At 34.4% G+C, this 22,025-nt stretch overlaps 1 protein-coding gene across 6 annotated transcripts in view; it reads left to right on the forward strand.

Annotated features, from left to right (window-relative positions):
* Positions 1–329: 329 nt before the first annotated feature.
* N4BP2L2 (NEDD4 binding protein 2 like 2) overlaps positions 330–22,025 on the forward strand; it is a 67,953-nt gene continuing 46,257 nt past the window's right edge. For 2 of the 6 annotated variants that reach the window (XM_060394459.1, XM_012184609.5), the window contains exons 1-6: positions 330–478; positions 1,758–3,013; positions 9,267–9,391; positions 13,401–13,489; positions 13,874–13,950; positions 16,507–16,653. In XM_060394459.1, the coding sequence (XP_060250442.1) occupies positions 1,758–3,013; positions 9,267–9,391; positions 13,401–13,489; positions 13,874–13,950; positions 16,507–16,653 (1,694 nt within the window). In that variant the 5' untranslated portion in view covers positions 330–478. Of the gene's footprint in view, positions 479–1,757; positions 3,014–9,266; positions 9,392–13,052; positions 13,124–13,400; positions 13,490–13,873; positions 13,951–15,315; positions 15,418–16,506; positions 19,249–22,025 lie in introns of those variants that run through there. The other 4 variants (XR_009595235.1, XR_006060953.2, XM_042254813.2 and 1 more) reach the window with 4 other exon arrangements.

The following is a 22,025-nucleotide window of genomic DNA, read 5'->3' on the forward strand; positions in this document are numbered from 1 at the left end:
GAAAAGTTTTTGAGTATCCCTAAAAGCCTTAAACCATGTACTCAGAACAGCTTATGTATCTGTTTTGGGTGTCAGGCACTCACAGTGTCTTTTCATTTAGGGGTGAACACCAGACCAGGTCGATGCCTGTTTTAGCCGAAGTTGGCATTTCTAAACAACGTCCCGCCTCCAATCTAAGAACTACTTCCGGCCTTCGCTTGTTTTCCTCAGCGCGTATGTGAAGCAATGCATTCTGGGAGACGTTGAGATTTCCAGGCTGGGTGTGAATTCCGGACTTCGTTTCCCACAATTCCTTGGCGCGAATTCGTAATTCCTGCCGGGGTAACTGTGAGGTGGTCGCCATCTTGCGTACGGAGTGGCGGCTTGTTTCTCGGCTTGTGAGGGCCGGGCTTTCAGTCCCACCCGCTATCTGTTTGGGGAAGGTCTCCGCGCTTCTTTCACCTACTGTTTTGAGGTCAATGCAGAACTGTGGTAAAGGGTGAGTAAACAGATCATTTTAAGCGAGGTGAGGTTGTGGTCGGTGGTGGGGGCAGGTTTCAGTTTCTTTCTTCTTCCCTCAGTAGCTTGGCTTCTCGCCGGCGCTTGACTGAACCCTTTAGGTTAGCCGTAACCAGAAGCCGGGAGTGAACCTTTCGGTCTCGGAGCTCTTTGAAATTCCTAGACAGAACCTGAACGTGTCTCCTTTGGGACAGAGAAATTGGGGGAAGCGCTTTTGCCCGGGCTACCCTGTTTGGAGGTCAGGAGGCCTTAGGGTTCAGGTTGTATATAGGCCTCTCTCCTTTCTCTTCCCTGGGACTTTTCTGCTCTTTATAATGAGGAAGTGAGAGGCTGAGAAGCGGCCTAGGAGGGGCCTGTTTCTGGGAGGTTGGCGTTCTCTTCAGGAGTATTTTCTTCCAGTCCCCTTGGGGCCGTCCTGTCTCACTCGTGGTTTTGCCCTTTCCTTTTGCTCTCGTATTAGAGAAAGGAAGACCAGAGAGCGGGCGGAATGAAGTATTGACCAAAACAGGCTTTTGAATTGTATTGTTGAGGGTCCCCAAAAATTTTCAAGGGAAGCAGAGTTTATTTATCTACGAGATGGACGAACCATCTGGAAAAGATGAGGGCTTTGATTTGGGGAGTTGCCAGATTCTAAACATCACATATTTCTGTCATTCTCAGGACAACTTAAGTTACTGTTTTTTTTTTTCTTTAAAATTAATGTAATACACACAGTTTGTGACACTTTTACTCTCCTCGCAAGAATAGGGCCTATAAAGACTGACATTTCAGTTAATCTGATGTTTGATTGCTAACACTTGTGGTTGTATGAGGTTTGCTAAGGACCTAGTGGTTTTAAACAGGAAGACATTTATGATACTGTTTATTACAACCAGTTTGTATATGTGTCATTTTGGTTGGCACTCTTACTCTCCCTTTTAGTACACGACTGTATATCTGTGTCATCGAAATGTGTATTACTGATTGAGCTTTCCAAGCTTAAGTTTTTGCTTAGGTTCTCAAATTCAGAAATACATCAGTTAGATTAAATAGGAGATATAACTTTCTTTAAAAAAGGATGTTTATTTATCTTCAGTGAAACTCCTGCTTTAAATCACAATGTCATAACAGTAGTATGGGGTTATAAAATTACAACTTTAAAATTTTCGTGTTTTGTGAAAATGCTTTTTAAATGCTTATATCAAATTGTTTTTTCTATTGTTTCTGAGGAAATTTTTGTTTAGATTTTTAAAGTATTTGTTGTGTGATTTGCTCCTCAGATGCCTTATGGTGAAATTGAAGCTAAATCCATGGGATATGAGGAAGAACTACTAACTGAACCATGCTCCAAGAAATTAAAGTCTACTGAAGAGGCATATGTTTTCCCCTATCATGGTAGTGGTAATTTTTACAGAAAGCAAGAGAAAACTGGAAGTGATTGGACCCCTGTAACCATCACTAATGTTAGAGGACATAGTTATCCTCAGGAGGACAAAACCCAAACTACAGATTTGCTGAAACCTGCGCATGATGGGATGCCTAGTGACAGACTGGATGTTACTGAGTCTGTTGATTCACAAGTTGTACAGGATATGCATCGTCCATTGGTATCCGCAGATGATGAGATATATAGCACAAGTAAAGCATTTATAGGACCCATTTACAAACCCCCTGAGAAAAAAAAACGTAATGACAGGAGGAATCAAGCAGACACTATCAATAGTAGAGATGGCAAAAGAGAACAAAAGAAACAGAAATTTAACTCCAAAACATCTGAGATTGACAATGAATTGTTCCAGTTTTACAAAGAAATTGAAGAGCTTGAGAATGAAAAAGATGATTCAGAAAGTAGTTGTAAGGAACCCGAACCCTCTGAGAAACAACTCATTGCATGTTATCAGAGCCATAATAATGATCTGTTAAAATCTGAAGAAGAAAAGAAAAAATATCTTAGTAATGGCCTTCAACCACATTGTGATTATCAACAGTGCCTGGGGAATGAGCCAGGTGAATATCCTTGTAATGGACAAGTGATACCTACATTTTGTGACAATTCATTTACTTCCTTCAGGCCTGAGTGGCAAGCAATGCATTCTTTTGTAGTACCACAAGACCCTCATCTTCCCAATTTTAACTGTCACTTAAATATTGAAAGATTCAGTGTTCCACCAAATCCACCATCAAATATTTTCCATGCCCAGGATGACTTTGAGATGCAGAATGGATATTTTGTAAATAGTTGTCATGCTAACTGGGATTGTTTGACTTTTGATGAGAACAATGAATATATTGACTGCAGTGATATTACCAGTAGTGATCATCCCTCTAGAAATGACTACAGTGTGCAAGATGGGTATGCGAGTAATGGTTTCTGTGAAACCAGTGAAGGATACTGGAAAGATCCTTCTCTGGACGAGTGTAATGGAACAGACAGGTTTATAAACCAGCAGTTTGAAGAGGAAAAGTTACATAAATTGCAGAAGTTACTTATTCTTTTAAGAGGTTTGCCTGGTTCTGGGAAAACAACATTGTCTCGGTAAGTAAAGGATACCAAGTGAATACTTGGTAATTTATTGCTTTAAGATCACGATAGTTGTAATCAATGGCAAATGCTTTTATATGTCTTGTAAAAAATCTTTAATTTGTTATACTTGAGAATGGCATATGATGGTAAATATTTTAAAAGATGTTTTCTGATAGAGGAAAGGAGAATTGACATATATATTAAGATCCTGTTAAGGACTTTAAAAATAGATTCACCATGTGAAATAATGGCTGTGATGAAAGCAAATGCTATTTGAGAACTGTGCTGCCCTTCAAGTCAGCTATTCAAGAAGAGTTGGATTCATGGGTAGAAAACTTGAGCTTCGACTCAGTTATTTCAGTTTGTGACCTTGGACAGGTTTCGCCGTTAATGAATAATATTTATTTTTCTGGAATTATTATGAGAAGCAAGTGAGATAACCCAAGGAGAGGAATTTTGAGCTTGTTTTAAGAACTGTGTCGTGTTCGTACCATTGTTGATAGAGGGAACCTTTTTGCAGTTTCTTTAAGAGTTTGAAGTGAGCAATATTTGGAATTAGTGGAGTTAGAACTGATGATGTTTTATTGTGTGGTGAAATGTTTCAAATCCCCGTCTTTGTTTACATTTTTAAAGTATTGATGCAGTCAAACACATTTGTGCAGCTGTGAAAAACAATACAGATTCTGTGTAGTTTATATAGGATTATTCGAGGTTTATGCTAGATAAGAGGGACAAGAGTCTATTTGATGTCTTTGGGTGATGATAAAAAAGTCCAAGGAACTATTTTGTAAATAGTTTATATTTATTTGCAAGACAGTCTAAAAAACGTAAACAGTATTTCTTCAGAAGCAAGAAATTAGAGAAAGATTTAAGTTATGTAGACATTTCAAGCTAGATTGTAAACTGTGATTTTGTGAATGAATTTTAAGTCTGCATTTTGATTCCTTTTTAGTGAAAATTTTGTGGAGAAAATGATATTTCAACCCTTCTTTAGAAAGGATAGAAATTAAGAATGAAGTCTTAAAAACATGGGTGGTGGTCTATATTTGGAATATCAGAAAAGAGATGGTTGGAAATTGGATGAAGACATCTTCTGATGAGGGCCTCTGGTATAGAATGTAAAAAAGAAGGGTTAGGTTTGGAACAACATTGGAGTATGTTGAAACTGAAAGTGAGTCAGGTGTAGTGGCAATTCAGTAGAAGTTCAAGGAGACATAATTGTAGTGGGAGATGAGAGGTGATTATATTTAATATGTTGTTGTTCAGTCACTAAGTCATGTCTGACTCTTTGTGACCCCGTGTATATTTCTTTATTTGAGAAATTAGGTGTAATAAGAATGGAAGTTACAGTCACAATTACCATTTATGTTATTGTTTTTAGGTTATAGAGTACTTCCGTATATAACCATCTTGGAAGATGAATTAGCCTTTTCACTTTTTAGAAGCAGCGGAGGCTAATAAAAAATGAGTTCAGGTTAAAGGACTTGGGAGAAGTTATAAAACTGGTAAGAAATCAAAGTGGGCATGTAAATGAGAGTGTGTTTCTTACCTAATCCTTCACTTTAATATCTATCACATGGGTTGCTCTATACCTGACTCGTGGCTTTGAATAGCTTGGTTAAAGCAGCAGAAGTATCTCTTTAGGTCAGCACTTTTTTGAATGAAGTAGGAATGGTTATTTGGGATTGAATATGAAGCCACATACTCTCTAGTGAGGAATGGTTTCGTGTAGGATTTAGCTTTTCAAGTGAGCTTTGAGAAAAGGAGTAAAGATTTGGAGGATCAGAGTTGAACTGATTTGGGGCACTGAATTACAATATTGTTTAGTATTAATATGTGGTTATGAGTTATAGTAAGTTAAATAAATTTCAAATTCTTTTGGGATAGTATTCAAGTCCCTTTCTTCCTTTAGTCTTTACCTACTTCTTTATCTTCATATCCTTGTGCACTTGAACTAGTACCCTGCTCTCCACTGCAGGAGACATAATATGTGTCCTTTCATTTTTCTCAGGATTTACTTATTTAGAGGTTTTCTTAATTGCCTCCACTTTTGATGTTTTGGTTTCTCATCTCAACCCTCACGACAGCATTATCTTTTTATTTACTGATAATTGACCTAAGCCAACTTGGTTACAATTGGCAGAAGCTTAGTGTTTACCACAACTTCATGAACAGATTTTGATGAAACCAGTCTTACATTAAATTTGAATACAAGTACAGACTTTAAATATTTACAAATAAACCTGTGCAAACCAGTTCACACAACTTCTGTAGGTATGACAAGGTGCCAGCTCTTTGTCCTTTTAGGTAAACTGGCAGCTTTTTGATAAAAGGTTCATTTGAGGCAGAATTCAACAATATTCAAGAGGTAGAATTTTGTTGCTGTTGCAGTTGGCAATCAGCCAAACTGAATCCTTTGATTCCATGGTTGGTTTCAAGACCATTTAGGGATCAAGTTTGGGGTATCATTCTTAGGGGTGTGGGCTAAAGATTTTGCTAGATTCTTATACTGTGTTCTTTCAAGGAGGAGGCATAAATCGAAAATACTTCAGCAAATCCACATTCCTTTATGCTACAGATTTCACCAGTGAGAGTATTATCAGAAGCAGTAATTTCATCATATTAGCAAAATGTCTGGAGTTGATCAGGAATAAAAGATAGTTGAAGCACTTGTCAGAGAAAGTCCTACTCTGCTGGCTTTGATGATGAAGGGACCATGAGTCAAGATGGATATGTAGGTTTCTTTTAGGGAAATGCTAGTCTGACCACAACTTGATTTTAACCTAATGAAACTGATTTCAGACTTCTGACCTTCAGAACAGTAGGATAAATAAACCTGTGTTTTTAGCCACCAAGTTTATGATAATTTGTTATAGCAGCCATAGAACACAACGGTTTGAAGAGAGGAAGAGATTTTTTTCCTTCTGTTGGAAGAGCTCTCAGTTTAAACTCCAGAGGACAGATTGACTTTTTCTTATGTAGGGTAATTTTTTCTTCTTTCAAGGAGTATTTGGCGAATGAAGTGTCTCAGTAGTCCTGGGCCAGAGGGTATGCAAGGCCACTCAGTACATAAGGAGGTAAAGAATTCATGCAGTATCAGTTTTACTCAGAGTTTTTTTTTTAAATCACTTCTATTTTTAAATATATATGATGTGTTATATAAAACATATGGTTCTTAGAAATTAAAAAAAAATAAAGCAGGAAAATTACAGTGATTCTATATATAATAGACCATTTAGGGTAGTAGGATTCTCAAAATTACATTTAAAGAATACAGCTCACTTGTTACTCAAGTGAAAGATTTTAAGTACAGAGTAAATTTTTTATCTATGGTTGTGTTACGAAGTTCCCTGAAGCTGACTTGTTAAAGCAATAAACATTTATTGTCTCACAGTTTCTGAAGGACAGGAATCTGGATGCCTCTGGTTCAAGGTCTCTAATGATGCTATGATCACCATGTTGCCTTGGGCTGTGTTTTGGTCTGAAGGCTTGTCTTGGGGAAGACCTGCAGGGAATATCTCTCAGAATTGAAGACAAGACTCATTTCCTTGTGAGCTATTGGATTGAAGGCCTCAGTTTCTTGCTATCTGTAGGCTGTAAGGTCTCCTCAGTTGAGGGGATTATCCAAAGGTGTGGATACTAGGAGGCAGGGATGTTGTGAGCTATTGGTTTTGGCTCTTCCACCGTTGTTTATGTGATTTTGGTGGCCTGGTTTCTGAAATTATTTTCATTTCTGAATTTGTTTAATACCACATTGGCAAGGTTGTTGTGAGGATTAAATGGAATCATAGAGGTATATGTATAAAATGCTTGGCACATACTAGGTCCTCAGAAGGATAGCTATTTTGAAAAAATACAAGTCAAGTGGCCAGTGGGACCACATCTGAAATTTTTATTGTATACTTGATTTCTCAAAAGTCTAAATTTTGGCATTCTGAGAATCCATTTTAGTACCTGTCGTAACTTGGAAGGGTTCTAATAGAATCTGACTCAGAACTTTGAAAATACTGATAGTCTTAAATAATTTAATTTTGGTTCAGATGGTTGATATGACATTAGATATATCTAGATTGATAAATGTATTTTTGAGATAATTAAATAATTTACTTTTGGTTCAGATGGTTGATATGACATTAGATATATCTAGATTGATAAACGTATTTTTGAGATAATTCAGGGAATTTTGAAACGATGCATGAGCAGTCTGGGAGGAAAATGTCTCCCCAAGCTGAAATTATTTGCTGTAGTTATGATTTATACACCTAAGATATTCTTCATTGAGATTTGCTCATGTTTGATGTTGACGTGGTTTAATGATATGAGTTGATTTACTATTCCTTTCCTCCCCACTTTTTTTTTTTTTTGGAAGAGGTTAAGCATTTCTTGAGTACAGAAGATCCTATACTCTTGTAGTATGGTATTATTAAATCTAGAAGATCACCTGCTAGTAAAGTAGTAGAACAGAGGGGAAAAAAAAAAGAAACATATGTTATCTAGGAAAGATAGTCTCAGGATTCTGGTACTTTTAAACATAACTAGATATCATCTAGTTGATTATGATAAAAATTTTTTTAGACAATTGAGCTTTGGTTTGGAATGCTAATATTGTGGCATTTTTTATCACTTACAAACAAATAGGATGCCAAATGTGTTAGATGGTATATTTTGGGAAAATCATGGCCAGTTAAAAGAGAAATCCAGCTTTATCCTCAAACAATTAATTTAAACCATTTCCTTTTTAGAAGATTCATTTTTAATTGAAGGATAATTGCTTTACAGAGTTGTGTTGGTTTCTGCCAACTTCAACATGATAAACCATTTACTTCGGTTTGCTTAAAGTAATTTGAATCAGAATTCTATAAGTGGAAGTATACAGTACATTTTTTATATTTATATATGATTTTATTTTCATATAAAATATATGCAGTTTTATCTGAGGAAAGGAGAGATGTTTGTTATTTTAATAGTTGAAATTCTGTTACTTTTATTAGGAATTATTCTTGAATCATACCAGGACAATATCATCCCTTCCACCACCTTCTACTCCCTTCCCCTTCTCAGAAAGAGATTATAGAATTATATATGCTCAGTTGCTTCAGTCCACTCCATGAACTGTGACCTGCCAGGCTCCTCTGTCCACGGGATTCTCCAGGCATGAATACTGGAGTGGGTTGCCATGCCCTCCTCCAGAGGATCTTCCTGACCCAGGGATGGAACCCACATCTATTAAGTTTCCTGCATTGGCAGGCAGCCTCCTTACCCCTAGAGCCCCCTCAGAAGCCCAATACGATGATAATCCAACTGCCTAATGTTTGAAGGAGAGGAGATACAGTGAAAGTCGCCTCAGTTGTGTCTGACTCTCTGCGACGCCATAGTCTATACAGCCCATGGAATCCAGGCCAGAATGCTGGAGTGGGTAGCCTATCCCTTCTCCACGTGATCTTGACGACCCAGGAATCAACCAGGGTCTCCTGCATTGCAGGCGAATTTTTTGTTATTGTTGGATCCAAATTGTTCCTACTGTCTTTTTCCTCTTATCAGCACATCTCCAATCTCTTTCATGAGTCACTGGTTATGGGAATTCTCTTACACTGAACACTTGTCAGTCTCTCTGTGCTTAGAAGTTAAAGGTGGTAAATCGTGAGAACAGACCTTGATTACCACCGACTTGTTCTGAAAGTGTGTTCTTTGTTCAGTATTTAGTAGTTAATTTCATTTAGTAATTTAATCTCTTAAAAGTTAAAAACATGATTATACTCTGGAGGATCATTGACTGTTTCACAGCCTTAAATCTCAAGTCCCACTTTCAGGTCATGCATGTTTGTGCTTCATAGAAATAGTATATCAAAGCTATCAAAACTTAATTTGAGCCAAATGTAGTTTTCCCCAGATGAATTGCTTCGTTACGCTTGCTTGTTTTAGGTTACCTATTGCGTTAAATTTAGGCAATTTTAGACACCAAATACAAATTCACTAAAGTTAAAACATGGAAAGTTGACATCATTTTGAAATTGAAGAGTGTTTTTAAAAGTTGCAATATAGAAATCACTTTAAAAAGTTTTTATTACTGGCTATTATGTAGATTTAAGTATGAAGTGATATTTGGAATCTGAAAGCTTTTTAAGGTTCAACTCCTGTGCTGTTCTGCCTGCAATATATTTACAAATATGTACCAGCTATTCATTTAATAATCTTTCCTATGTGGCTTATTTCTGATGGTTATAGATTTTATAAATGGCACCTTTATGATTTCTTTTATTAACAGAATTCTGCTTGGTCAGAGTCGTGATGGCATTGTGTTCAGCACTGATGACTATTTTCACCATCAAGATGGGTACAGGTATAATGTTAATCAACTTGGTGATGCCCATGACTGGAACCAGAACAGAGGTTTGTTTTGGGCCAAGTCTCCTGGGATAGAATATTTGACTAGGAGTCACAATACCTGAATTTTTATTCTTGACTTTTTTTTCTTTTTACCAACTGGATGACTTTGACAAGCCATCAAAAGAGCTTTGAGACCCAGTTTTTCATCTCTTAGAAGCAGTAATAATTATACTTACTCTATCTGATTGAGGTGAAAATCAGAGAATGTAGTTAGAATATTTTTTAAACTGTAGATAGTGTACATAAGCCAGTACAATAGAAGTATAGGATGTTTTGATATACTGCTTTATACCTCATGAACAAATTCAGAAAACTTCTGATACTACCTCATGAACAAATTCAGAAAACTTAGATATTTTTGTTATGTGTTACCAAAAGTTATTTCCTCGAGTAATGCTAATATTTTCTAAGTCTTAATGTCTATGAATATTAAACATTTTTTTCACTGATACAAAAAAAATTACTTAATACACTTTTTAGAGGCACATGGGTCAGTTTGCTTTAATTTTGGAATAATAGTTATTAACCTTGGCTGCACATTTGAATCACTTGGGGATTTTTTTTTAAACTCCTGCCCAAGTGTTAGCCTCAGAGATTCTGGTTTAGTTAGTCTGATGTGCTTGCGTGCTCATTCACTTCAGTCATGTCCAATTCTTTACGACCCTTTGGACTGTCAGGCTCCTCTGCCCATGGGATTCTCCAGGCAGGAATGCTGGAGTGGGTTGCCATGTCCTTCTTCAGATCTTCCTGACTCAGGGATCGAACCTGCGTCTTCCCAGGCACTGAGCCATTGGGGAAGCCCCTGGTTGGTCTGGAGTGGATCTAAACATTGGTGATTTTTTTTTGAAAGTTTCCCAGATATTCTAATGTTACAGTCAGAATTGAAAACTACTAATCTAGAACTGTGTAGATACATGCATATATTATACTATAATCTGACTTCTTTTTTAAAAGATTAAGAATGCAGTGATAAAAAAAAAAAAAAACAAAAAAAACAAACAAACAAAAAAAAAAAGAATGCAGTGATGATGAAACATTTAAACCTGGAGTAGAGCGATTACAATGAACAGCCTATTTGCTTCCTTGTGGTAGTCATTTAACTTGTAGGATTTATTTGGTTCAGCCTTTTTTTCTAAGTAAACAGTTGTCCCATTTTTAGTGATGCTAAGATCAGTAGCTTCAGAGGGACAGTTTGCGCCTTGTTTTATTCAAGAATGAATGGTTTCCTTAATCAGTTATTTCATTAAAGTTGCAAAATGATTTTTCTAGATCTGTCGTTCCTTCTGTGTTCAGTGGCTAGAATTCTTCTGTAATGAGGAACGTCCCCTTACCTAGAACTAGCAGCTAGTGTTACCCTGAAGTACAGTATATGCAGGAAAAGCAGCATAAATGCTTTTCTTTCTAATTCTCAATTTTCAAAGTAAGGAATTTCAGTGAGGATATTTTTGAATAAAAAGTTTAAATGTCAGATAAGTTTGATTTTCAGACTATTTTCTGGTATTGATTCTAGGATTTCTCCAAATATTTACTTTAGAAAATAAATAAATAAAATTAATTCTTTTTTACTTTTTAAAATGCTGCAGTGTTACTGCCCAAGTCAAATAAGGATCATACTGGCAGTTCCCCAAAATGCTTAGAGTTATTGGCCCAGAGTTAAGAGGAACAGAAGTAGATGATAAGGGGAATGAGGCAGTATATCTTTGGTGAACTGGAAAGTTTGTTTGTGTGGGACATGTTTTTTCTTTCTGCAATACTAGACTATTTTATTAAAATGTTTTTGTCGTGTGAATTATACTCGCTGAGCATATTGGTGTCTAGATAAACCACTGGTTTTATTAGTATAGTAAGTGTGGACTTTTCCAAGGTAATTTTTGACCCCTTTCAAGGTAATGATAACTGGCAATCACTAGACATTTTGAAAGTTGTGAGCATTACATTTAATTTACAAACGTTTATTGAATACTTTTAAGTGCCAGTCATTATTCTGGGAATATCAGTCTGTCTCATGTTTATCAAAAGAATCTAAATTCATCTTTAACTGCTTATAAATTTAAAATATCTCCAAGATGTCGTTATTCTCTTTCTTAGAGTATGGTGGTTAATTTGTTTGAGAAAATGACTCTCTTTATTTGAGTATTCAGACGTTGTTTTCTTAGGACCTTTATTTTCCTGGAGTGCACTGGAATGTGGTATTGGATGATAATTAATCATGGAAAGAGAATAATATCTCCATTCCTGCAAATCAGAGATTTATTTGATTAATAAGCTCCTTTTGTAGAACTTGACTCCTTAGAGGTATAAGCCGGTCTATTAGACATTAGGAGAATTACTTGAATTTTTTTTTTTTAATGAAAGTATGATCACTGTTTGGGGTGAAGCAGTGGGAATTGATAGCATCTTGGTATCCTGTCTGTGACCCAATTGTAACTTTCTTTTAATATTTAGAGACGTCTTCTCCCAAATATGTATTTACATTCCACATTAGTCATTATTACTTAGCCTTTAAAATTCTATCTTCCTTTAGACATCTGTATAAATGTTTTCATTATGTGAAACTTAGTGGTCTGAATTCTAAATCCCAGCAAAACTTCCATATCATTGCATTTTGCCTCAGTCTTTTAAATTTTATAGTGGGGAGAAGGAAATGGCAACCCACTCTAGTATTCTTGTCTGGGAAATCTCATGGACAGAGGAGCGTGGCAGGCTATAGTCCATGGGGTCTCAAAAGAGTTGGAAACGACTTAGCCACTAAACAACAACAACCATCCATAGCCCCACCTGTTAGAGGTAATCTGTGTTACTCTTTTGGAGTGATGCTAAATAACCTGTTATGTAAATTCAAAGCACTAATTAACTGATTTGCTCCTTGAGCATCTGCAGCTTCCAGTCTGAGGAAATCTCAGGTTTCTCTAGGAAGAGGCATGATACATGAATCTGGAATGACAACAGCCAAGTTAGGAGGTCCCCCAAGGGCCAAGGTCAGAGAGGTCAGAACCATGAGAGGGTGATCCTTGAGCAGACGCCCAGGATGGAGACAGAGCCAAAGGGTGGACACCACCCCTCCTCCAGCTGTGGCCACTTCAGGAAGGTTTCTGAGAGTCACAGGTCCACTAGCCTCCTCCCCATCCAAGTGACTGCTCTTCTGCTGCTTTCTGTGAGAGCAGTCTTAAATGGAGTCTCTCTCATAAATGATGGAACTCTGTAAAATAAAATAAAATAAATTTTATAATGGGCTTTTAATTGTCTTGGCTGTCATTAACAGGAATCACTGTGAAATAATTCTCATCTCATACGGGAATCAACAGCATAGGGACAGGGAGATATAGTTTGAAAAGTTCTGTTGTAGCTCAGCTCCCAATTTCAGAAATCATTGTCCTAAGAAATATCCACAAAGTCAGTTGAACCATGAAATTTAGTTGCTTAGGATGTAAGTAGTGATAAATCCATAGGCCCCCCCCTTTTTTTTTTACCTAAGTCTCTTATTTCAAAAGAATTATTGGTAATTTTACCTATAGAAAACAACTTTTGGTGTCTTAGTTACTTTCCACATCTTTATATTTTGCCCAAAATGAAATCAGTTACATATTGTCTTGTAAATTGCCATTTTCTGTTAAAAGTCTCCATCTTTCCATATCATTAAATGTTTGTCTCTTTTCATACTCAGACCATATTCAGATGTAACTTGCCCCTACATTTTCTGTAAATGAAAGCTCTAGACTGAAGTCCTCATTAACTGTAAGTTCAACAGAATATTTCCCCTAAAATGTCCTTTACAGCTAGTTTTTTAAAACCAACATTTGGTCTGAAGAAAACCCATTACATGTATTTATGTCTCTTAATTCCACTTAATCTAGCAGAGTCCTTTTATTTCCATGCACTGACTCTAGAGATTGCACAGTTTTGTTTTTAAGTACAGGGATGTAGAAAATTGCTTAATGAATGTTTAAATTTTATTTTATATATTTTAATCTAATAGTTCTGTTTTTTTTTTTTAATTTATTTTTTATTTCAGCAAAGCAAGCTATCAATCAGGGGAGATCGCCGGTCATAATAGACAACACTAATACACAAGCTTGGGAAATGAAACCATATGTGGAAATGGTAAATATGAGATATGAGAGAGTTTTTCTATTCTTTTCAGTTTTTTCATATTCTGAAATTTCAGTTACTTTGATGTTTACTATTAAAACATTTGTTCTTGTTCTCTAAAGAGGTGTGTCCATTTGCTCAATTTTTTAAAAATTGAGAATGGTGCTTATTAAGCAATATATTCATCTTGTTAGTTTTGCCTGGACTTGAGAATAGTGATTGGAACTTGGCTGTTAAGTAGCCTTAAAATTTTTATAAACCATATTATTTTAAAGGTAAATTTTTCTTGGTTGAGCAAATTGAGAAGTATTGTCTAAGTGAAATTTATATGTCTTCCATCTTTTTACTTTAAGAAGTATTCTCTGGGTTTTTGTTTTCTTCCTTTCTTTTGTGTAGGCCATAGGAAAAGGATACAGAGTAGAGTTTCATGAACCTGAAACTTGGTGGAAATTTGATCCTGAAGAATTAGAAAAGTAAGGCACTCAAAAAAAATTTTTAATCTCTTACCTTTTTTTTTCTTTCTTTTCTCCTTTTCATGATCAGTTTCTTTACTAGCTTTTGTTAAATCTTTGATACCTATGAATAGGGACTATTACTACTGCTGCTGCTGCTGCTGCTAAGTCACTTCAGTCGTGTCCAACTCTGGGCAACCCCATAGACGGCAGCCTACCAGGCTCCGCTGTCCCTGGGATTCTCCAGGCAAGGACACTGGAGTGGGTTCACTTTCTATTAAGAGGAGCATTGACTTAAATTCAACTTGTTTGAGGCTCTTTGCAGAATTAAACATTTCCTTAAATGTTCTTTGTTAAGTGTGTTTGTTACTTTTTCTTAGTGACTTCCTGCGTTGGTTCCCAGTTGATTGAATGCTAGTGGAGATCCAGAAAACTGAGAGAAAAACTAGGACTTCTGCTTTTTAGCTAGGCCACTTCTCTGCATTGCCTTTCCAACTTCATCTCCTTCCCATTTTAGATCCCATCACCTTTTTACCTGATGCTTTTCTCTCTCCCCCTTTTCCATCTTTACTGCAACATATCCATTATCCTATAGCCAAGATTTAGGGAATCAATGTGTTTTAAGAATTCAGGTGTTTTTTTTTTTTAATTTTAGAAAGGTAATACAAAACCTGTACCTAATTGTTAGCACTCCTAGCAAGAGTTTGGGGCAGCATGGCATAATCAAACATCTCAGTGTTTCTGCAGCAGATTGTGAATGATCAGTCTATTCAGATGAGAAAAGTTTATATGGTTTAATGTTCTGAGTAGATCATGCTGCCATATGAGTACAGGCATGGTTAGACTTTGCTTCTGTATGAGTCAACAGAAAACTGAATTTTCAGAGTATTTTAGATTTCAGGATTTGTGAGGGATTGTGGTCTTGTGTACTTTCAACCCTGATCTTCCATTTGTGTTTACCTTTATTCATTTCCCCTGGTTTTCCTGACTGTAAATCATTTTTCCTTTCTTCATTTTCACTCCTCCTACCTCACCTTTGTCGACAACTTTTAACTCACATACCTTACAATTTACCCATTAAAAGTGTACAGTTCAGTGGTTTTCAGTATATTCACAGAGTTGTGCAACCATCACCTCTCTTTTTAAGACGATTTTTTTCTCCCACGTTGCCCTCTTCTGCTTGAAACTGTCATTCTGTGTATGGTGTTCAACTGCTTTCTTTCCTCCTTGCCTTTCATTCCTTTTGTATCTTTGAATTTTTATTGCTTTGGTTATCTTTCTTTCCCTTTCTAATTTGCATGCAAAATCAAATTTATGAAGAAACTGGTAGATATTATTAATATCTGGTATTCTTTGCCTGCCCTCTGTGTGATTATTGCTCCTCAGGTAGAAAGAAGAGAGAGTTTAAAAACTAAAGATACGCTTAATCAAAAAAAAAGTGAAAAAAAAAACCAAAACAACTAAAGATACTTGGCTTGTGTTGAATAAGTAAGTTAATGGAAGTATTGTACAGTTAGGCTTTATTTGCATTTGAGACTGTTGAAACTTATTATAATTCTTAATATAAAATAACTTTACAAAATAAAGTCAATTTAACTGCTATCTAGTATAGTTTGACAGATTTTTATGTCATTTTTCTGGGAAGATGAGTTAGCTTTAGTAAGTCTAGAACCTAAATGTAAAATATGTTCTGTATGTTTTGCCATGTCCAACTCAAGTTACAGAAAACTACAAGGGTTAAATTCTTAAAAAATTTTTTTGAGAGACAAGAATAATTTGTAAACTACTTTTTGCTGTCAAAATTAAACTCACAGAAAAGTACATTGAAAATATGTAGTTTAGCAAGTTTCTCATAAGTCAGATATTCATTTAACTGTTACTCGTGTCATGAGAGGTTTACTAACACTTTAGAAGTTTTTTGAATTCCTTTTCCTGGTAACAGTTCCCTACAATTACTTGCTTGCTGTTCCTTAAAGCCTTTTTTTTTGCTTTTAAAAAAAATCCTTCACTTTAGCACCATAGTTTAGTTTCTTTCAAAGTTTATATATTAATAAATAGAATTACACAATATATAGTCATTGTTTCTAGTTTCTTTCATTCAATACTATGTTTGTGAGATACGTAAAAATTGTATTGCTAATAATAGTTTGGTGTTGATAATAAATTTTTTAAATGCAGATGTGTTAAAAATAACTTCTACAAGTTATACATATTTTATATTGATTTTTGTAAGTCCTAGAAACCCATTCAATTCTTCTGTAATTCTCAAAACGGTGTTGCATAATCTTTTTATTTTGTTGTTTAAAAGTTGGGGGTCATTAACTCAGTGGTTCAGTGAACCAGTAGTTAGTTCTATGTGAAGAAAGTATAATCAGTTAACATTTTGCTGTGATTTATGGTATTTTAAGCCTTTTTACTATATTGTTTAAAACTAAGAGAGCTCTTTTTTTAGAGGTATATCTTCTAGTATTTATTTGCAAAATGTGATTTAGACTCTATTTTGCTCTGTTACTCTAAAATAGGTTAATCCTATACATTCTTAAAAAATAGAATTAAAATCCTTTTCTTTTTTGTTAGGAGGAATAAACATGGTGTGTCTCGAAAGAAGATTGCTCAGATGTTGGATCGTTATGAATATCAAATGTCCATCTCTATTGTAATGAATTCAGTGGAACCGCCACACAAAAGCACACAAAGACCTCCTCCTTCACAGGAGAGACAGAGGTGGGGAGGCTCTCTAGGCTCACATAATGAAGTCTGTGTTACAAATAATCATTAAGTTGGCTATTTCAGCTAACTCATTTGTTGCTTGCCCTTAAAAAAAATTAGTGAGCCTGTCTTGAAACTTAAGTAGTTTCAGATTTTAACAAAAGACCACATTGCCTCACAAAAGATGTTCCCAGCAAGTTGTTTAAATTTTGAAGTGTAAATAAAAATTATATAAAATTGTATTTTAAATGTTTTTATAATCTTTTGTTGTAATACTTTTGGTTATTATGAAGACCCCTGAGTAGAGTGGGTAGGAACCAGAATGTTTTTCTATAATTGAATTTTAAACTGATTTTATCTTTTGTAGATGTCAGATAGTTTTATAGTTCATACCTAAATTCAACTTTTCATAAAACTTAAGTATTTTTCTTTGACTATCTTAAATATTTAATATTAACTTGTTACAGGAACTTTAGTTGATTCTTCTATTTATAATACTGGTAAAATTATGCTTTTCTGCAAATTCATCTTTATAAAGTATTTCTAAGCAGTAATTAGCATATCACTTACTAAAACAAAATTCTTTGTCAAATGCCAATACAGTAGGTATATCAGTCACCAGGGGTTTTTTCCTCTGTAATTTATGTTTTCATCACCCTTCTTCTTAAGCCATTCCCTGTCTCTCCATACTCCCCAATTCTGGAATGAAAAACAGGGCAATGACTATATAGTTTATAAAAGCTCTTCACGTTATTCTGATAGTATATCACTTTTCTCTATTTAAATTAACACAGGATAATTCTAGTGTGAAAAATATTTTAGACAGCTCCTTAGCATTAATTATAGGAAGATTTGTCCTCTGGATTGTTTTACTTCTCCAGGTTTTAGCTTTTCTTTAAGGACAACTGTGTATCTCACTTTATCATTTTTGTAAGATTGTGTTCCATCACTTAAAATTTTAAAATCGAGATGGAATTCATTTCAGAGCTCTTGGGCAATTCATCCTAATTTTGCTCTGATTTATCCATTTTTAGGAGAAAAAAAAACAAGCTAATTACAACTGTTGAAAATTTTTTATGTGTTTTACATGGTAATAGTTCATGTCCTTTAAGTCTTCTTTCTCCTAAACCAACCTATCCTAAATCCTACAGTATATTTTTTTCTTTAATTTTATTTTGTATGAAGTATAGTTGATTAACAGTGTTGTGGTAGTTATAGGTGTAGAGCAAAGTGGTGAATCTCATAATCTTTTTCCGATGTTGTTTTAAAACTTTTTAGAATTTTTTTTCAGCTTTAAATGTTCTCTCACATCCTTATATTACTTTTAAACTAATATTAAATTATTAAGTGATACTAATTGCAAGGCTCAAAACTAAATGTAGTACTTTAACAAGGTCTTTATTATATTGCCTTTAATGAGTTAATATAATTTTTATTTGTAGTCTCCAGTACTGTTTACATTTAAATGAGTATTACTGTATTTTATTTTGTTTTAACACATGTATGTTTGTATATATTTGTTCATCCTAACTATGATAATAGTAGAAATATACTAACTCATGTTTTATGTATAAATGTATATACAATTATGTGTTCATGTTTCCTTTATTCACTATTTTCATAATTCTTTTGTTTCAGAGTAGTACTTCCTGGTATTTGGGCTTGCTTTTCCCAGCATTTTATTATGTAAATTGACATTTTGAAATAGAAGAAGGATTTAATTTTGGGACAGGTGAAACAACTGTTAGGTATATATTTTGTGCTCCTTTCTCTTTGTCCTTATAAAACTTTATTTAGAAGTAATAGTACCATTAGGTTTTGAACAGCAGCCAGATTTATTTCGAGGATCTAGAGAATTGCCTTTGGAAGATACAAATGATGAAGCAACTTGTTCATAATAGTAAGTGTATAAAATAAATTTCCAGATTTTATTACAGATTGAATGTCATCTCCTAATAATTTTTGAGTAGTAAAGAGATCGTTAATCATTACCAAATATTTTTAAAAGTTATAAATGTTTACTGAGGTGATGAGGTAACATTCTAGGAGATGTTTTTGTTGGGGCTTTTTGTATTTTTTTGGTTTGTGTTTTGGCCACACTACTTGGTATGTGGGATCTCAGTTCCTTGGCTAGGGATCGAACGTGCACCCCCTGCATTGGAAACATGGAGTTTAACCACTGGACCACCAGGGAAGTCCCCAATTTTTTTATTTTTAAAAAACAGAGTAAATTAAAAGTTCCCCCAAGCATTCTGACTAATGTTATTTTTTACTTTGGAACAGTAACAGAACAGAGAAATGAATATGTAATAAAAGATGAAATTCACCAATTAAAAGTTTTTTCATCCAAGTTTTTCCTTCTATTCAGACATTCTTTTTTAAAATTTAGATATATTCCTAATGGACTAGCTCCCTCTGCTGCTTCCTGCCATTCTGAGTTGTTCTCCATCACAAAGAAAAAAATGGGCATTACTCATCATATTTAACTAAGGTGAACAATTTAGTTAAACAGAATATAGATTCTAGTCTGGTTCGGAAAGATTCTTTTTGAAAAGTAAATTTATATCTTTCTATATGTCAGTACTGCCAATAAAAATATTTGTGTGGTAATTAAGTTGAACTTTTGATGCTTTTTAAATTGACCTTTCATTATTCACTTTCCTAAAAGAAAATACTAGCTTTTTAATATATTACGTGTTTTAAAGTAAGATTGTTTACAGAAAATCAGGTTGTATTTTGTTGATTGTGTGATAGGGTGGATTTAACTACTTGAAGTTTGCTTATCTCTTACCTAAATAATACAGGTTATGAAATTTTCCAGTTTTATAAATAGGTAAGTTTTGAAAGAATTTATGATATCAAAGGATATAAAATATTTGTTTTGCCCATAATTGAGTTTTTGTTGTGGTGGAAATGTCTGACTTTCTGAGTCTGGTTTTCTAAGTATTTTCAGAGAAAATTGGTAATGTTCTGTTTGGAAAAATGTTGAAGAAATGTGGTTGTTCATATATTAGTACCTTGATGAGATAGGTGTCCTAGGGTTTATTGAAGTATCATGTAGTAGTGTAACATAAATGCAGTAACTGAGGATTAACTGAATCCTAATAACTGAGAATTCAGTTGGTAGGGCTGGAGTGTATGTCTGTGTTTGTCTGCAACCCTTTATAAATAGAGTAATGCCTCTTAGTCTAGAATCATAACAAAAGACAATATTACTTAGTTTTGTTACAATGACCATTCAAAATAAACATTTGATGGCAGCAGAACAGCAGATCATTAGTGGGTTTTAGAGTTAAATTTTGTACATTATAATTTATAAATAAAAATTTTTTTCTTATTAAAATTGTTAGCTGTAATTTTTGTGAAAGGAAAGATTATGTTAGGGATTAATGGTTATCCTCTTTGGTGATGGTTTTCTTTCTCTTCACAGTTAAATAAGATTTGCATATTTTATTTTATTTTTTAAATTAAGGTATTATTAAAGCAATTGGTTTCCCTATATGTATGCCAGATTTTTTTCCTTAAAATATCCTAAAGATGGCAAGAAGTAGTATTAAATGAATTCATTGAAGTAGATTCTGGAAGGAGTAATTAGTGATTGTCTTATGTGTGATTTTTATTCCTTTTTTTTTCTTTGCTGAGCAGCATTTAAATTAATTCAGTTCAGTTGATTCAAATTGCCTAAGTCTTAAGTCTAAACAATTTTCAGTTGTGCCTGGCTGTAAATTTCAGAGCAAATCTTGAAAAGTTTATAATTATGATTTTTGCAACTAGAATTAGAAAACTTAGATTCAGTATCTTTATATAGATTGTACTGAGTGGCCTAATTTTTGTAATGGAATATACAATTTTGAATATCACCTATGGAAATTCTCAATACAGTTTTGCTATCAATTTATACACAGAAACAAGGGGAAAGAGTAGCATAAAAATCTCTGAAAAGAGATCCTCAGAGAAAAAATGAGTTATTTTTGAAGCTAGAACTGTGTCAGTTTGGAACGTTTTGACTTTTTGTTATCTTTAATAGAAGATAAATTTTGTTTACTTTGGTTAGTTAGATTAGAAATAATCCTTTTCTTCCCTTTCCTCCTAACAAATTTTATTCTCTGAAAGATAACCCTGTCTCATTCCAGGTATAAAAATTGCAGTCATTACAATGGACTTCCCAGCATGAAGTCCATTAACTTTAGTAAGCTGTCTTAAGTGTGTAAAAAATAAACTTTTATCTAACACGGACACAGCCATACTCTAACCTCTAATCTTAGATATAGTCACATTACCAGAGCATTGTATCTACTTTGGGAATGACTGAAGACTTCATTGGTGTTGTGCAGTTGTTAATATTTCCGTGTTTGTTTTTTTTTTCAATTGAACTGTTTGTAAATTAATGGGAAGATGGAGAGATTTTTGAGATGGCCTACTAGGCTTTTTGCCTTTCAACTTTATTATAGGTAGGTAAGGGAAAAAAAATAAGAATAATCTGTTCATTCATGGTTAAAATTGTGTTCAAGTTCAGTACAATCTATTAAAATATACTTTATTTGGATTATTTTTTGTTTTGCAGTTTCATCTATATCCTCAGATAGGACATGTAAAGATAAACTTTTACCCTACAACAGTAATTATACAACTTTGTTACTGTCTCTTCAATTGTAGTTCTGGACTCTTCAGTCTTTTTAGTATATCAGAATGAAAGAAAATTTGATTTGGAAAAGGATCATGAGTTCTTTCTTTTTATTTATTTTTTCTTTTTAAAAAAATAAACATTTTTTTCATTTTCTTTTTTCTTCTTAATGGTATTAGAAATCATGTTTCTTTCATAGTCTTTTCCTATACATGTTTTCTTTTTCTTCACTCCATTTTCTGCTCAGCTATCCTCATGTTAACTTCATAACATTTTTAATGAAGATGGTGGGATGGTAAGTTTCTGTCAAAAATAGAGGTAACTTTTTTCCCTTCTGTGTTACACTGAACTCATTGTTCCTTATGAACCTTATTTCATCATGTTAAACGTACAAACTACAGGTTTGCAGTTTCCTGACTGTATGGTTTAGGTAGAACTTTGATATGAAAATAGTTGGAAAGGTTTATAAGAATCAATCGGTGTTACTGTTGTTGTTGTTTAGTCACTAAGTTGTATCCTGCTGTTTTCCCACCCCATGCGCCCCCTAACCTGTTTAGCCCTCCAGGTTTCTCTGTCCTAGGAATTTCCCAGGCAGAAATACTGGAGTGGATTGCCATTTCCTCCTCCAGGGGCTCTTCCAGACCCAGGGATCAAACCTGCGTCTCCTGCTTAACAGGCAAATTCTGTGTTACCACTGAGCCACCTGGAAAGCCCTATTCACTGGTTAGGAATCCCATAAGTATAATGTAGTACTTGGATGTAT

The sequence above is a fragment of the Ovis aries genome, chromosome 10, assembly GCF_016772045.2.
Source record: "Ovis aries strain OAR_USU_Benz2616 breed Rambouillet chromosome 10, ARS-UI_Ramb_v3.0, whole genome shotgun sequence".
Classification (NCBI taxonomy): domain Eukaryota; kingdom Metazoa; phylum Chordata; class Mammalia; order Artiodactyla; family Bovidae; genus Ovis; species Ovis aries.